Raw genomic sequence first — 17,627 nt, forward strand, 5'->3', positions numbered from 1 at the left:
CTGAGGCATCGACAGCTTTGGGTTATTTGGAAACTATAAGTAAATAAAAATTAACCCATTCCTACACCGATTCAACAAATCCCAAACTCCATTTATTTATTACTTTTTAAAATGTATTTCCTTTTTAATCATTTTATAATAGGATTCATGTTAGAAATGGGGAAACTACGTGCCAGTGACCAGGATATGTAATGTCCTTAAATTGCCACGATCAAAGCAAAATATTTATAGCCAACTAGCAACCAGTGCTTTACCACCAAAGTGAGACATTTGTTTTATGAATTTATAAGTGTGTAAATTATATTAAACCCAATGTGCTGCTTAATGTGGTGAGCGTAAATCAGGGGCCCTTGGAGAAATCATAAACAATGCACTCACTACTCTCCTGTGTTTTATGGATTTCCAGAAGCTCTCTTTGGAGAAGGGAATAATTTATTTATTTAATAAAGAGCACAGTCGGTACACACACGTGGTCGTGGGTGGATGTTTTTGTGTGTGTGAATTTACAATTCCCATAAAAATACATTTGACACAACAAGCGACAATAATATGGGTGCCTATAACTGCTAATCTTGAAAAGTCTCTTTCTCTCTCACACACACACACACACACACACACACACACACACACACACACACACACACACACACACACACACACACACACACACATATATATATACTTAATGTCACTGCAGCGCCCTATTTGTACGTATGAAAGGTCTTAAAGCAAAACCTTCAGTTGCTGATTATCAAGCTCATAAATCAGTTCAGCAGGGGGGCACGTGCAACAGGACCATAACGTGTAGAGGTTTTCCTCCAACATAATGAAAATCAATTACAAAACTTCAGTGTCCGTGGGGAAGAAAAATGCACTGCTTAATAAATATTTTAGATTCTCCCTATTTTCAAAGTCGGCTTCTTTTTTGTTTAAGGTGTACAATAAAACTCCTGACACAACTAGCTGACATGCTGATTTGCGGTTTGAGGCGAGACATCACAATTCGATTGGAAAGGTGAATTAAGACATATCAGTGATGGATACACGTACTGCTGTCAGCAGGGGTTACACCGTCACGCCATAATCTGTCATATGAAGTAAACTTAAATACAGCTGAAATGTCTGCCAACCTAAGTCATAACCAATATTTTTTTTTAAAAAGCTGGTAAAAAAAAATAAAGAGCTGGTGAAATGAACTGAGGAGAAGGGTGTAAAAATAAATACATTAAAAATAAGTGTTGCCTTTGCAGTTCGCTAAAATAAAACGAAAGGTTAGGCTCTGCTACTCTTGTCCTAGTGTGCTGCTGGACCTTAACACCTCAAGCAAAAAAAAAAACAAACCTGGCTTACATTTTCTATTTATAAAATTTTTATTTTTAATAATTGTAATAGTTTTTGTAGTTTTTTCCCATCTTTTGTGTGTGGTGGGTGGGGTAAGATGTGTGAACATAAATATATATTTTTTTAATCTTCAACATTAAAATTAAATGACTGCCTGTAAACACAAAGTTATTTCATATTAATCAATATATTGGGGAAATCGGTCATGTGTATATAACACTGAGTACTTAAACAGTTTTATGCATTAATGTTTAATTGTATTTGTGTTTTACTTTAAATTAAGATTTGCATAACTTCCACTTATCAGGAACGTGGGGCGTCCACTCTTGTATTTTGTGACAAATCTTTGTACGTATGAATAAAAAAAAAAAAAAAAAAAAAAACAGAACTCACTTCACATTTTAATATTTGTACATATCAATACTTGAAATATTTCACAGCATCCACAAGCGCCCCCCCCCCCAAAAAAAAAAAAACAAACCCAAAAAAACAACAAAAAATGTGGATAAACCAAAGCCGGAGTAGACTAAGGTTTGACATGTCACACAAACTGTTATTTTGGTCATCCACATGCACCAGCAGCAGTAAACACAAAGCCGCCCAAACGGATCTGCTGGTAACTTTGAGTACAACTTTTTGGAGTCAACAGCAATAAAGAGAGTGAGGGGGCGGAACCCTGCTGAGCCCCTGCGCTGAACGACAGCCAATCGCTTCGTTCTCCTAACTGCCAGTCACCGAAATCCGTCCAATACCCGCAGTGCCATTTCTAAACTGTATTCCCCACTGTGTCCTCCAACTGTTGTATGTTCTGCCAATCGCTTGAGGACAGAGTGGGAAAAGGAGCAAGCAGAGTTAGAAGCCGGACAAAAGAACTTATAGACCCCTTATATACATATTTTCCTAATGTTTTAGAGAGCGTAGTGTGGTGGGGAAAAAACAGTTGCGGTGAGTGCGGATGGACTTGTCAGTGTAGTTATGGAACCCCCTTTAAGCAAGAGGAATCCGGCGATAAGATTAGCGGATTTGGCAGCGACTCAACCCCTTCCTCATCAGAATATGACAGGCTTCCCGGGGCTAGGGGGGCATCACCCTCTCTCCCACCATGCCCACCTCCACCCTGGGGAGCTGGGCAACGACCCCGGAGTGGCACTCACTCCATTTGGACCAGAGCACATGGCACAGACAAATGCTCTCAAACTTAGCCCATCTCAGCACATTCAGAGCCATCCCGAAGCCCAGACCGCGGCATCTTTCACTTCTGCTCAGACCACAGTTGGTTTCCCCGTGGCTCACCCCCACTCAGGCTACTCAAGCAGCAGGGACTTCATCCTCAGGAGAGAACTCTCAGCCTCTGCTATGCATGCACTTGGCGACCAGCATAGTTCCGCCTCCTCCCCTCATCACCATGGCATGTTCATCTCCCCAACAGGTGCTTATGGGCACACGGAAAGTGGGGCCCATTCACTTTTCACTGGACTTCACGACCAGGCGTCCCCAGGTGCCCACCACCATGCCCTCAACGGGCAGATGCGCCTGGGTATACCGGGGGACATCTATGGCAGGCCAGAGCACTTCGGGCACAGGCCAGAGCACTATGGACCGTCTTCTCTCCACAGCTACAACTCCATGAACCTCAGTGTGAACATCGCTTCTGCTCCTCACGGAGCCGCGGGGGCGTTTTTAAGATACATGCGGCAGCCCATAAAGCAAGAGCTAATCTGCAAATGGATCGACCAGGAGCAAAGTCAAAAAAAGCCCTGCTCTAAAACTTACAGCACCATGCACGAACTGGTTAACCACGTCACGGTGGAGCATGTCGGGGGACCGGAGCAGAGCACCCACGTCTGTTTCTGGGAGGAATGTCCACGAGAAGGAAAAGCTTTCAAAGCGAAGTACAAACTGATAAACCACATCCGAGTTCACACGGGAGAAAAGCCTTTCCCGTGTCCTTTCCCGGGATGTGGGAAAGTGTTCGCGCGATCGGAGAATCTAAAAATTCACAAGAGAACTCACACAGGTCAGTACTTCAAATTGAATAAAGAATACGCACCACAGTCTGAAAAAAACATGGCTTGGTTTCAGAGAATGAGACTATGTCTGAGGCGATCTTGTTTTACTGTTCACACTCGAAACGGACGTATGAAACGATCGTGCGTAATTGCGCCCAGAAGCGAGAAAAAAAAAAGACTTTTATTGATTAAAGAATTCGCGTGGTGAGTTACCGTGTTCCATTTTCTTTCTTAAATATAAACTTTTTTTTCCCTTACTCACCAAGACACTCGCAGTAGGCGTGAAAGGATTAGAGCATATGATTTGTAAAACGTGCTTACGTACCTACAGCACAGCGACAGAACACGCGTAAATGTAATTGTCTTTGGGCGTAGGATCCTTACGCAAAAGCACGGTTAATATATTGATGATGAGTGTATGCACATGGCAGATGGCATTTAAACAAAAAACACATGCTTTAGGCTTCGACAGATTTATTGGTAACCTATCGGGGGTGCAAAATATTTACAACTACCTCTCTGAGAGTGCCTTTAGAGAAAGACAGTTTGCTCTCATATTCTGTCTACTAAAGTCTGGCAGAGCTGCTGAGAGATAAAGAAAGTCAATTTTAGCCGAACAACTTCCTTAAATTGTAATGTGTGCTCTTTATGAGAGCTGTTTATGTTTTTTAAATAGACTGAAAGTCAAATTTTGACCAGTAAATAGCCCAGTTTTGGCTTTTTGCCACCAGTATAAATAGGCCTCTTCGCCTAACTGAATTATGTAAAATCCACAGGGGAAATAAATAATTCACTGAAGAAAAAACGTGGAAAACCCTTTGGAAATACTCTAACCAATTATTGTTATGAATATACAGGATGCATTAGACTTCACATTCCATTCCGGGTTTTTGTTGTTGTTTGTTTGTTGTGCGTGACAGGGTTGTATGTATCTTTGTGTGTGCGTGTGTGGGAGAAAGAGACCAGTACGGCACATATAGGTCTCCTGGTGTTTTCCGAACTGCCCCCTTTTCAACTACATACACACATCCCCTGTAAACTAGAGGGGCCTAAAGGCATGTTACACGTGTTCACGCGGGAATATAAAGTGGGTGTGGAGCAGTGGGTGTAATGGACGTTTAGTCTGCGGAGGCATACAGGCTTCTACACTGAACACTTGTATTTATTTAAGGTGGAATGCTGACAAGTTGTGGTATAATAGGTACAGAGCATTCCATTCCAGTTGTTATTCTGACTTATTAAAAAACTACAACAAAAACAAAAGCCATAAAGCTTTAACTTCGTGATGTTATCACTCGTAACAGTATCTGTGTGTTTCATTTCTTCAAGGAGAGAAACCTTTCAAGTGCGAGTTTGACGGCTGTGACCGAAAATTCGCCAACAGCAGCGACCGGAAGAAGCACTCTCACGTCCACACCAGCGACAAGCCTTACTACTGCAAAGTGCGCGGCTGTGACAAATCCTACACACACCCGAGCTCGTTGCGGAAACACATGAAAGTGCACTGCAAGTCCCCTCCGCCCCCTGCCACCAATGTCACCTATATTTCCTCCACAAACCCTCTCGGAGACCCTCTTTCGCCCACTTCTGAACCGCACAGGAACCGCTCCTCGAACCTCTCCCCTCAGGTCACCAACCTCAACGAGTGGTACGTGTGCCAGGGGAGCGGAGGGCCCAACCACCTTCACACCCCCTCCAGCGACGTGCCAACTACAGATTCAGACGACGAGGACTCTTTCAGAAATTCAGACCCGAGGACAATGCTCTGATACCTGGTATACATCCATGGGGACTTTCAAACTTGTCATCTAGTTGACCCGTTAAAGTGTGCATCTGTGTTGTTCCCCCACCCGGTTCACTTGAGATATTGATCAGTAGTGATACTGACTGTCCTAAAAAACAGCAAAATTACATTCAGTGTGGATGCAATGTAGCTTCATCAAACAAGAAAGGATTTTTTTGTCCCCTTTAACCCAGATGACCCCTGACCTTAACCTAACATGTAAATCACAACTGTCCAACAATCAGTTTAAAACGGAGATTTGACATTGAAAGAAAGAACAAAATTTGCTTCCAATTTGAAAGAACCAAAAAAAAAATTTTTTTCTTTGAATCAGGTCGGACTAGAACTAGATTAATGTGTGTGTATTTTTTTCCACGAGATGAATGCAGGATTTAATTAACTGCATAACTCAAGACTCCACTGGTGTGCTGAAATGACATCTTTCACATCCTCTTGCAGTTAATAACTTCACTGCAATCAATCAGTGTCACATTAAAGAGAAGGTACTGCTTGTAGCTCCACAAGTAGAAATAATGAATTTTAAAAAAATCTAGAGGCTAGAGAGGAGGCCTTTTTTCTATTTCAGCTAATCTCTTTAAAATGTGGTACAAACTTTGAAAAAACTAATAAGAAAAAAAAACAGGAGAGGAGGCAAACATCTGAGTGTCTTAAGGGTTCGCATTTACCTTATCAGATTTATACATGTGTTTGGATTGAATTTTGTAATATTTAAGAACTATTTAAGACTATATTTTATGCAAAATACACAAGTTTAACACTTGTTAAAGAGTCCAGTAAGTCCCTTGAGACCCTAAATGTCTACACTGACAGGCTTTGATCCTGTAGGATTTGTACATATGTAATTGTGCTGATGCTTGTGAATGTTGTGTAGTTTTTAATTACAAGGAAAAAAATGTTGTTTTGTACATTGTAATTTATTTGCTGGTTTCAATGTTGTACTGGAATTACAGAAACACCAAAGAATAATAATATCAGTTTTGGTGATGCATAGTACCCTGCTGATGGTTTTTGTTTTTTTGTTTTTGTTGTTTGTTTGTTTTTTTCAGATTCACCTTTTAACTTTTTGAGTTTATATTTTTTATTTGTGCTCTGTAAAAGAAGAAACATTTACTTGAATAGGCTGTGTAATGTGAAAAGTCCCTCTCCCCCCGCATGCCTTTTGTAGTGATCTGTCTTTCATATTGAGGTGCATGGTGCCATTGGATAATAATGGATGGAGAAAAAGAGAGAGAGATGAATCAGCTATGATTGTGCAGACCTTTGATGTTCAAGAATTAATTTACAATATTAAAAAAAAATCATGCTAAAATTTAATAATAAAAACAGGACATATACAGTAAATAAGTGTCACATTATATCATTAACATGATTTAAGGGTGAGTTTGATTATAAGGGGTCATTTGTTTTGGCCTTAGAAGTTTTTATAGGAGGACTGTGCCTGTACTTCTTCTTGTTATTATTATTATTTTACGCTATGTGATTTAGCAGACGTCTTTCTAACGTGGACTACACACAGTGACTGCAAAACATCAACATCAGTCTCACCTCGAGTGAAAAAGCTGAAGCAGCTCTCTTCACCTGCCTTACTGACGTTTCTATAAAATATCCAGCTCTTCTCAGAAACAGGCCTAACGGGCCAAGGAGGCTGGTACAAACTAATCACTGAGCTAATGGGAAAACTTATAGCCCCCTGATGGCGCTACCTCTGAAAGGCGCGACGGCACAAAGCAGCCGAGGCATGAATCATTCATGGGAAAAATAAAAGATAAAAAGATATCCGACAATAAGCTGAGCCTTGTATAGAGTGTATAAAACAAGCTCCCCCTCTTATTTCCTCCATTAAAACGCGAAATCTCACTTTCAAAGAGTTGCCTGTCCAGTCTATAGAATTAAAATTGACCAACGCCAGTTCTGCACCACTTCAAAGGCTGCAGCCTCTGAGAGGAAGGCTGGCTGCTTTGACAGTCTTCATGGTGCGTTAGGATTTCTATGGCAATTGGGTAGTGAAACGCTCGCATTTGAATATGTCCGTTTAAAAGGGGAGAAAAAAAATGCTAACTGCCACTAAATGAATTATAATCAAAGCATAGGATGTACCCTCTCCAGAAATGTGTGTGCTGTCACAAATATACCTTTGGCAGGTTGGCACCTAAATTCCAACCAGTCTGTGAGCGTATGTGTGCAACTAGATTCCTGTGATCACAACAAGAAAAATTGTTATCAACTAACACTCGCATATAAAAAAAAAAGAACAATGAGAAATGATTATGAGATTTAACTGATAATACACCTGACTTGGATCAGCCTGGGAGGATTTGGGGACTGAGGCAATAAAAGGCGCACAAGGGAATCGTCACCGGCGCGTAAAACAACATTAAATGAACCTAATTTTACAGCCAAAGAGGAAATAATAATAATAATAATCACAGCAGCACCGCAAAGCTTTAATACAAGGGCAAGTTTGTATTACACAAGCTTGATCAATTTTACAGCTGCCTTCTCAAGAAAAAAAAGAAAGAAAAATGGGGGGAGAAAAGAGAACACTTTATCTGCCGCTTCATTCAAACTATACGCACTTGTGGGCCTCTTCTTGTTTTGTGCCTCGACTTTTTTCTTTTTTATATATATAGAAGGGGTAGGGGCCAAGAGAGTAGCGTGCTCTTGTATGTCCTGTTTGGAAACAAATGCTCAATGAATGTTACAAAATAAACACGATGAAAAATAACCAGAGACATTAAAAGGAGGGAGAGTTCATTTAAAAAAGGAGTGAAGCGGTCACCCTTCAGTGAGAAACGCTTTGAAGTAGAACTTATTATCTGAGAAATACTTTTTTGGTTGTCCTAACGACGCTGTTGAATTGGAAAGGCACTCCTTTGTCAACGATTTGTTCTCCTTAAGAGGGATGTCCGTGGAAATCACTTACATGGGCCACCTTAACATACTGCCTGCAAATCAGTAACCGGCAGAGTCAGACATGCAGACGCCACTTGGGAGAGGACAAAGCAAGAAGTCGCAGTGAGAGCGCCGCTGCTTCTCAATCGCGCCCCTTTAAAAGGGGGTTGAACGATAATTTCTCAGACGAGCGTGGAGGCAAAACAAACGCCGTCTTGTCAGAGTTTACAAGCATTATCCATCTCCTGAATACTACCGGCACAATGCTCGCCAAAATTGCATGTGAAGTGATCTTTTTTTTTTGGTCACAAAAGTTAAGAGTCTCGACTCAAGACTGCAAGAGATTTGATCCGAGTACCTGCGCCAGAAACTGCAGTGCGCATGGATCACCTTTACGGCAACAGAAAAGTGCTCTTGGGTTTGGGGGGAATAAAGTACAAGAAGAAGGAGAGACAGAAGAGGGAGGATAAAGAAGTTGAGTTTAAAAAAATATTTTTTGATTAACTTTACTTTTAGTTTTGGGGAAGCAGAAATCAGGTGCGGAGACGCAAACGGCACCTCTTCACACTAACCCCCTCTCACCTCCCAGAATTCACATACAGCAGAACAGCAACACCTTGTGATACCTCTGGCCCGTTTTACCATCTCACCTAAAAATAAATAAATCACACTTCCCCCGTTTCCTCAATATGAGAATGAAGACGAGGGTGATAATCGTAAGCCACCACTCCTGTAAATAAGACACGGAATATGGCTAAATAAATCTGACATGTCGAGATTCTGCAGGTATTTCACGTCAAATGGATACCAGTTTATTAAAGTAAGTGCACAGTTCACCTACTCAGCTCAAACAAACGTCCTGATGGGTGGAAATAGTTTTTATTTATTTTCTTTAAATATTTCCTATCAGTAAGAGAATCAACCTTATAAACTAGCAGCCAGTAAAAAGACAGTGATAATAGCGTTACATTATCTGCCAGTTCTTGCTGTGGAGCCAAATGTTAATGGAGACTGATGTTTCTGAATGATGGTGGTAACTTACGAGCAAGTTCAGTTTCTCTGCACTTACAGCTTTAAAGAGCGTCTTGCCACAGGATTCCACCTGTTTGGGCGCATAACTTTGTGAGTGGGAACTTTGTTTTTACTGGCTTCATATTTGCAGTGCAGGCATTTTGCCATTTCTCAAAGCTCCCTACCTGGTTACTAGCTAGTTTAAGTTTCATGAGCATGTCAGAAAACAAGGCAGCTCAGTTTCAGTTGCACGGCTCCCGCTTAACTTCCACATTCGCAACTCCAAGGCTGCCTTTAGAGCCGATACCCCCCACCCCCTCCTTTTTTTCTCTCTTCTTTTTCCTCCAGCAGAATCAAAGTGCCCCTTTTTCAGTTTGCTCTGCAGCCATTAAGTTTTACACTTTGCACTCCAACCTGCAGGAAAAAATTAGAATTCCAAGTTAAAGGATGCGATTTAAAACATCTGCGTTTTTTTTTTCTTTTTCTTCTTTTTTTGTTGAGGAGGGGAAATGAATCTTTTTCCAGAAACATGGATTGGGAACGCTTGGAGAAGTGAAAATTCTTCGTCTGCTTTTACACTCGGTGCTCTCGGACTTCTGCATGTCGCTCCTCTTCAGCCCGACATCAACAGCTGTGGTTTCACCTATTAGCCCTGATGTCTTTCCCAAAGGAGTCCGGGACTTTAAACATCTGACAGTGGGCACGCAGGGGGGGTTACTCTACTGACCTGTAGCCTACTTGGTTTTAGTTTCATAGGAACTTCATTAAATCAATTACTGTGAGCACATCATCATGTTTATAGCGTTAATAGCAAAAATATGTTGGTGTTTTTTTCTCCCCATTATAATATTTTGCCTGTTCTACAAAGACATGTAGGAGCTTTGCAGGTTTGGGCGCTTTTATCATTTTATATAAACAGAACCTGAGTGATGAGGAAAATTATTCTTGCTCTGACATTTAGACTAACTTTTTGTTAAGTGGTACCACTAATACAGGCAGAGTGTACACAAGAGCTTGCTCTTCTGTTTCAAAGTCATTTTTAAAAGCTTTCCATGACTTAATTTTAAATGCTTTTTTGGGTCAAAACATATCCAAAAAATGTCCCTCATAAGGACTATATTTTATATATATTACACTAATCGAATTAAGACTAATTATTGTGCTTTCAGCCTAAAAAATATTCTGGAGGGGCACAAGAAAAAGAAACTCAAGCAAAAAAAGCACAAATGAAGTGTAAAAACCTGCTCACAGAACACATTTCTAACAAGTGCCAGGCATCTTTGAAACACAATACACATGTGGATATTTGTAATGTTAGCACTGTGAAATTAAATTTGAAGAGCTAATATAATTCTATGTGAATGAATTGAAACAATTACATGTGGCATATTTTCAAGCCAAATAAATATTTTTTTTTTATTCTAATGCTTAAACAAGAAACATTTGTGTATTGTTTTGTTTTAAATGTAAGCTCTACGTTAGTCATCCCTGATGATAAACACTTTGTTCTTTACCTTGTCCTTTAGGAGGTAGATAATCTCTGGGATGAACGATCAGTGCGTCACTGGTAGAGGCATAATTATAACATTTTAACTAAGTCTTTTAGGGACTGGGTTACTTAACTGATTTCCTATGTTGTCACATGTATCATGGGTACTTTGCAGGTGCACTGCTACTCAGAAGAGTGTGATACATCACTCAGAAACTGACATAATATCTGGTGGCTCAGTAACATCTGTGGGGGTAGAGACTTGGTGCTGGTCCAAAGCCCCCATCCCAGGACTGGGAGCCACTCCAAGGCAGTAGGTGAGGAGAGCAAGGTCGTCCACGGACAACCGCATGAGCCAGGCCCTGCTACCTGGCCCTTATATTGCCCACCGGCCAGAAAGTAGAAACTAAAGTGCAGATAAGCGTGAGCATGCTGCCCCAGTAGTCTCTTATTGAATGACAGGGCTTTCCTAAAAGCCTCTAAATGCAGGATGTAGGCTTCATCGTACTTGGAAACTAGGGATGAGAGGGGTGGAGGGAAACAGTGAACTATATGCTCAATCAAAGCGAAGCAGATGGACTTTTTAAGTCAAGGATATTTTGATTCGTGCCCAGGGATGGAACTGCTTACAGGGTACTAGGTATATCTAAAAGAAACAGATTCATATCTGGCACATAAATGAGGGTTGCTTTCAGATATAAAAGCACAATCAAATTAAAAATGTTTTGATTTGAGCTCCAAAGAAAAAAAGTAAAAAAAGAGAAAAGGCATGACACAAGCTCCATAATATAGCCAGTTTATATTCATGCACTGACCTGGGTCAAGTACATGAAGGAGGCCTCTCCATAAAATAGGATTTACGTTCACCACCTGAATCCCTGCTTATCAAATTCAAGTCCATATAATACCCTTCCTTTTCTCACTTTACATATCTTAAAACCCATCTTTGATTGCTAAGAATAATTTCAGAAGCATAGTGCCAGTCCACCAGTTTATTTCATTGCCTTTTATAAAATAAAATAAAAAGGCAATGAAAGCCTCTCTTTTGCTTGTAGTGATTGATATCAGAACCAGATTTGTGGAGAACTATCATGCTTGCAACATCAGAAAGACGGCCCCTGGATGCATCTGGTTTATTGCAGAAAAGGTCAGCATTTAGAGAGTGAAAATCACTCTGTCGCAGCTGGGGAGAGGGAGGACGGGGCATACTTGGAAAGGACAAAAAAACAAAAGAGGGTTATGTCCAGATAAGGAGGAGCAAAGAGAGCTCAAGACACAGTCCTGTCAATAAAGAAAAGACAAGGAGCTATTTGTGCCAACACCAGATAAGAGTGTGACTGGCGCTCTGCCTGCGAACATCTCGCTGTCTTTACATCGCTGAAGCACTATATGTTCATCATGGGCAAACTGGTGAAGTTGGCTACCAATCATCCTTAGCTTCGAGGTCACTGCAGGAGCTCTAATCCAATGTGATAAGGCAGTGTGCTAGCAGTAAAGCTTCGAGTATGGAGGCGCCACTGCTTCCTCAACCATGCAGTGCCAATACCTCCCTCTGACTTCATGGAGATGTCTGCGTGGATCCCAAACATCATAAGCAGCCTGAAAACCCATTCCCTTCTTTTAAACATACTTGGGTTTGGCGGTGACCGATATGGCTCTGAATGAGCAGAAGAAAATGTGGAGTCTTGATGTTTCCAACTGGCCAGGGATAAGCCAGAAAGGAAATATGGCTGGATGGGCAATAAGATTGAGATATGGGGGTCTCAATGTGACCTGGGGATTCAAAGAGATGTGGTTTGGGTCTGCTGAGGCCCCAGATGAGGCTTAAGACATGAGCGATTGAATGCCAAGATGACCTATGGCAGTAATGGTGTCCTGACAGATTTCCATCCGCCATACATTTCCCTTACACTTTGTACTTAAGGGCAAGTTTGGTTTTAACGCTGGCTAGAAATCACAACGCTCCACCTCCATCTAAGGACATAAACAGCACTCTTTTACTTGCTGTGAAGACACTGATGACAGCCATAATGTGTCTGCTTGTCCCACAGGACACTTAGCGCGGGACTGTCCCAATCACAAGACTAATTGTATAATTAGGCCAGCTCCACTGGGGACGGGGACCTTTCTGGCCCTTCACAGACATTTGCCATTGTAAATGACAGTATAGCTCACAAACCATCAACGCTTATCCATCTTAGTGACACAGGCCTTGAGAGATGGTGATATTTTATTAACATGACTGATAGTTCACCAAAAGGAAAAAAAGAAGTAAAACATAACCTGTAACTCTCACCTGGGGAATATTTATCACATAACGTGAGGTAATTATGCAGGTGCACTGTTCACTTCTAACAGCTCCAGCACTCGCACATTTCATAGGCATTTGAACGGAATCAGATTGTGAGAAGACCAGCCTGCAAATTATGTATTCATCACTTCAGTGGGGAGGCTGCAGAGTGGTGCTTTTCTATCAGGAGTGTGTTGGTCCTGAGGAGAAATGCAAAGCCAGAATCACCCCCTCCCCTACACATACTACTACTACGGTTCTTATTTCCCTACTACAGCCCCTCCTTAGATTTTCAGCATCACCATGCGCGTCATTATCGTTGTCAAAAGTTGTACACAGAGTATGAACTCTCGGGGATGCGGGGCTGTGGCAGACCCTGCCGGGGGGGAGCTAGAGGGGAGGAGCAGGAGGAGGTGGAGGGTGACGCGCAGGTGTCGGTGCTTCAATTCTGACCGGCCGTGACGAGGTTAAGACACTTTTCTCCATCCAGGAGGGCCCCCATAGGCGCCCTCATTAAGCAGGCCCCTGTAGCACCGAGCGGCGTGAAGAGGCGAGGTCCGACTCCTCACTCTGAAAACCTACCGCTCTCACCTGGCCTCTGTCTGTCTCGTCACACTTCCAATGGGGAGAGCTCCCAATATGAATGATAATAAGCATAATGACGACCATGCAGGTTGCTGGACGGTTGGAGTTGGTTAGGCAAGCGCCAATTTCGCGACGCCGTCTGAGATGTCATTTAAAGCGGCGCAATGCGCTGAGTAATCACTTAAAGAGTAAGCTGCACCGAGTCGCTGGTGGCTTTTTTCTTCTTCTGCAACAGAATGCGCTCAAATGACACTCCGAAATGTTTCTCATTTGTTAATTTGCAGCGCAGTCCCACACCAGCCCTCTCCTGCGTCATTTTATTTATGACGCACGTCGGAAAAGTTAAACAAATGAAGTTTCTTCAAACTTCCCCGCCGCACACTGTGACCGAGATCCAAAGGGCAAGTGGTGCTTCATTAACCGTATCCCCATTTACTTTAGATCCCCCCTGAGTCTCAGAGCGAGCGGATTAATGTCAATTACCTGTCATTTTTGCCACATCCACAATATGTTATACCGGCCTGCTTAGACGAAGCTCCGAATAAAATCCTCAGCAATGCATTCCCGCGACTTTTAAAAGAACGCATTTAATTTGTGGCGAGTTCAGTTCATTTTGAAACTTTGATTTCGTTCATCTGAGTTTTCAATTTTTATGATTATTTATTGTATTTTTGTTAAGAATCGGTGGAAGTTTCTACTCCAGACGTGGCTTAATGAATACTGGGGGAAAAGTAATTAATTCCAGAAGGTGCCGTAAAACCAGTCGTTTATTTGTGTTTGAGGTTTAAGGGGTTGGAGGCGGTGACGAAAAGCCAGGGCTGAATGTTATCTAGTTGTTTTTTCATAACAGACACAGGCCTAATCTGCTTAAACAAAAAAGGGCAAATTAGGCACACTTTAGACGTCGATTAATGTTTCCTAAATCCCAATTAGCGGGCTGTTTGGATTACAAGTTTTTCCCCATTTAGCGAGATAATAAAGAGACTCTAGATGTTTGGAGATTTATTCATTTTGTTTCAATAAACTATTCTTCGCTGACGCAGACGAATAACTGCCACCGACTCAATAAACGTGATTTCCCTTTAAAGACCTAAATTAAAGGGCTGCTATGCATGATGACCGTACCGAACAAAAAGCCACAGGACCGGACAAAGAACACACCATCCAGCTCGAGGACCAATAAGGGGTTTCTTTCACTTTTCAATCACTTCTAGTCGTGCCCGGGATTAAGAGAGGGCTCTTGACTCTCTCTTTCACACAAAACCAAGAGTGCTTGTCAGCAACTCGAAGGGAAAAAAAGAGGAGAATAATAGTGAGTCCAGGGTTATCGTGTTTAATTGGATTAGATGGTGTCATGTTGAAGTCCGGAGCATGACAAACAAGAGATAGACGGCAACACGACCGGGATAAATACAGCATTATTCCCACTTAACAGTTTTTTTTGTTGTTGTTGTTTTTAATTTTAAAAAGGAGGAGGCGGATAATTTGGTGAAGGCATTTTATTTGCTTTCTTATTTGGATAGAAAATTGCTTATACGTATCCAGTTCCTGAAAAGAGAGCATGTTTTGGCGTCTCTCTATAAAATGAAGTGAAACATGCTGAGGCTAAGAACTGTGGCGCTGGAGAGGTTTATATTGTCGGGACTGTGTTGTCGGGTTTGCGCTGTGCTCATCTGTGCGTCAAGCAGCGGCAGCAATAACAAGGTGCGCGCAGCTGTGTGCGCAGGTGCAGGTGCGAGGCCTCCACCTGCTCAAAGAGGAGAGAGGAGTGGGAGGAAGGTCCACATCAGTGCGTGCTTTCCCCCTTCCTCCTCATTTTCTGTTTTTGTCGAGATTGTAAAAATAAATAAATAAAAATAGTGCAAATAATGCCGAATTCACGTCGTTGCGTTTTGCTTTTATGACGCTTTTAAAACAGTTCAGTGATTTTTTTTTTAACAAGGCAAAACCCTTGTATTGTTCTCCCATGCAAATTGTGAGCGCAGCAGAGAAACACAACCCTTTTAACGCGCCTTTAAACTTTTATCTCGGAAGGATAAAGTTGTTACAGCCTCTTATTCGTCAGTTATGCTCCATTTTAACAGGTCCGACTGTCATTTTTGTTGTTGTTGTGCGTTTGTGTTTGTCTGTTCTGCTTCAAACCGTCATGTGTGACTCGACAAATGAAGCCAGTGTGAAGGCGTTTTTATAGAGGATGAGCAGATATTGATATTGCTCAGGTAAACCGAACAAAGGGACGGCGTGTAGAGAGCAGGATCACAGGGTGCGCATCAGTGCCCAACCACAGCAGATATTTTGCCAGGAAAAAAGAAAGAAAGAAAAGATTTTTTAAAAAAAGTTGCAAGGTTGTGAGGAAGCCGTAAATCTTTCTATAAATAAGTTTGTTTTCAACTTTTTTTTAATCGCTGTCAAGTCATAAATATATAATCCATCACACATTTGGAGATGATACCGACTCTTAGAGGCAGGTGTGATATTTGATGTCTGGCCCTCCTCTTTAAAGACCATACACACACACACACACACACAGCCCCAATCGCGTAAACTTTCCATCTTGCTGATGCATTCAGGGACATTGCAATAAAACAAACAAAAACCGAGTGGCTTTTCCCCCCTCAAAACTAAGCAGAATCGGTTTCATAGTTTATTCAGGTAAAATAGTCAAATATGGAGGTGATGTCTCATTAAGCCCACAGATGGGATATAAAGAAATACATATATACATTCTGACAGCACACGACAGCCTCCTGTTTGTACGCTTGCTCTAAAACTGCTTTTTGTAATTCATCGGAAATGAAGTCGACTACAAAATAAGGAGCTATTGAAACTCATTATTCAGTAAAGTCAATAGACGAAATAAAAATAGAGATACTAAAATGTGACGACAGATGGACATTTGAGAGGAGGGGGAAATAACTTTTTGAGACTTTTGAGCCTCTATAAGGAGGCTCATTACCATGCCACCCCTTTTCCCTCTCCTCCTCCCGGACACCCGTCCTTACTCCTGGCAACAGCAGACAAAGCGGGCCGATTTTACTGGTCTCCGTCGGGGCGGGCAGCCCCTTTGATCTGAGCCCGTTAAAAAGAAGTGAATCGAGGGGGAAGTTCGAACAAGACAAAGCCTGGAGGAAGGTAAAGTCACCTAGATTTCTTTTTAAAAAAAAGCTTACCTTTAAAAATAATAAAATCTGACCATAATTTAACTTTTGAGGGCATCATTCCTAATTTGCTCTGAAGGCAAAAGCAAGCTCTAACCCGTCCAAAGGTTAGATCTCACCAGCCTGACATCTGTTAATAAACTGCACTATCTTCTTTCACTAAATGCAGATGACATTAAACGGACACACCCCGGACATCCAAAAGAACCAAGAGGGCCTTCAGAGGCCTGCGCGGCTTTGGGGGCTTCAGCTCAATAGATACAGTTAAATCCCGCCCATCATCGTCAGGATGGGTCTTTAGCAGGTGGATAGAAACTAGAACAATATTTATACCCGTGAGGAGAATGAAGCGTCGTCATTATTCGGCTTGCATTGGGAAGAAAAAAAGGTCATGAAAATTATATAATTTATGGAATAGTTTTAGACACACTGCATTTTTTAAAAGAAAAGATTTATGGCACAATTTAAAAGTGAGAGGAGACTTGGGGTTTGATATCTCTCCTGATTTCCTCCCACGCCGTCCCATCCTCTCGGACTTCACTCGGTGATGGGGACACTCAGACAAAAGGTCTCCTCAAATGAAGTTAGTAATGGTCCACATGTGCCAGATGAATCACGCAGCACAGACAGGGCCGCGATGAATTTCATTTCATATCATCCAAACGCAATGTTTTTGTTTGTTTTATTGGGGGGGGGGGGGGGGGGAGCAGACGAAGAAGAGTGGACATGCCCCTGCCATCAGTGGGAGAAATTTAAAAGGTTCCGCCAAGAACGAGTTAGTGAAGATTGTGTGGACGCTGCCAAGCAGGCAGACCATTCAGAATACAGCAGCTGATATTAAAAGAAAAAAGACCCTAAATCAAAGTAAAGGTAGAGCATTTCTGTGTGACTTGACACAACCTGCAGTTCAAATACACGTGCCACATTTTTACTCTTAAAAAAGAAAAGAAAAAAACACCTGAAAATTGTATTTCTGCAAGGCCATGATGATACCTAAAAAGAAAGTAATTTCTTTTTATTTAAAGCCCTTTTAAAAAAAAATATATAT

General features: G+C 41.7%; 1 protein-coding gene across 1 annotated transcript; it reads left to right on the forward strand.

Moving 5' to 3' along the window:
• The first annotated feature begins 602 nt into the window (after nucleotides 1-602).
• On the forward strand, nucleotides 603-6,498 carry zic5 (Zic family zinc finger 5). The gene is made up of 2 exons (XM_085250574.1): nucleotides 603-3,358; nucleotides 4,680-6,498. The coding sequence occupies exons 1-2, from the start codon at nucleotides 2,317-2,319 to the stop codon at nucleotides 5,117-5,119; spliced, it is 1,482 nt and encodes a 493-aa protein (XP_085106700.1). The 5' UTR covers nucleotides 603-2,316; the 3' UTR covers nucleotides 5,120-6,498.
• The last annotated feature ends 11,129 nt before the right edge of the window (nucleotides 6,499-17,627 follow it).

This window comes from Mchenga conophoros, linkage group LG16, assembly GCF_057382185.1.
Source record: "Mchenga conophoros isolate Kocher_MC1m ecotype Shallow Benthic linkage group LG16, M_conophoros_male_GT1.1, whole genome shotgun sequence".
NCBI lineage: Eukaryota > Metazoa > Chordata > Actinopteri > Cichliformes > Cichlidae > Mchenga > Mchenga conophoros.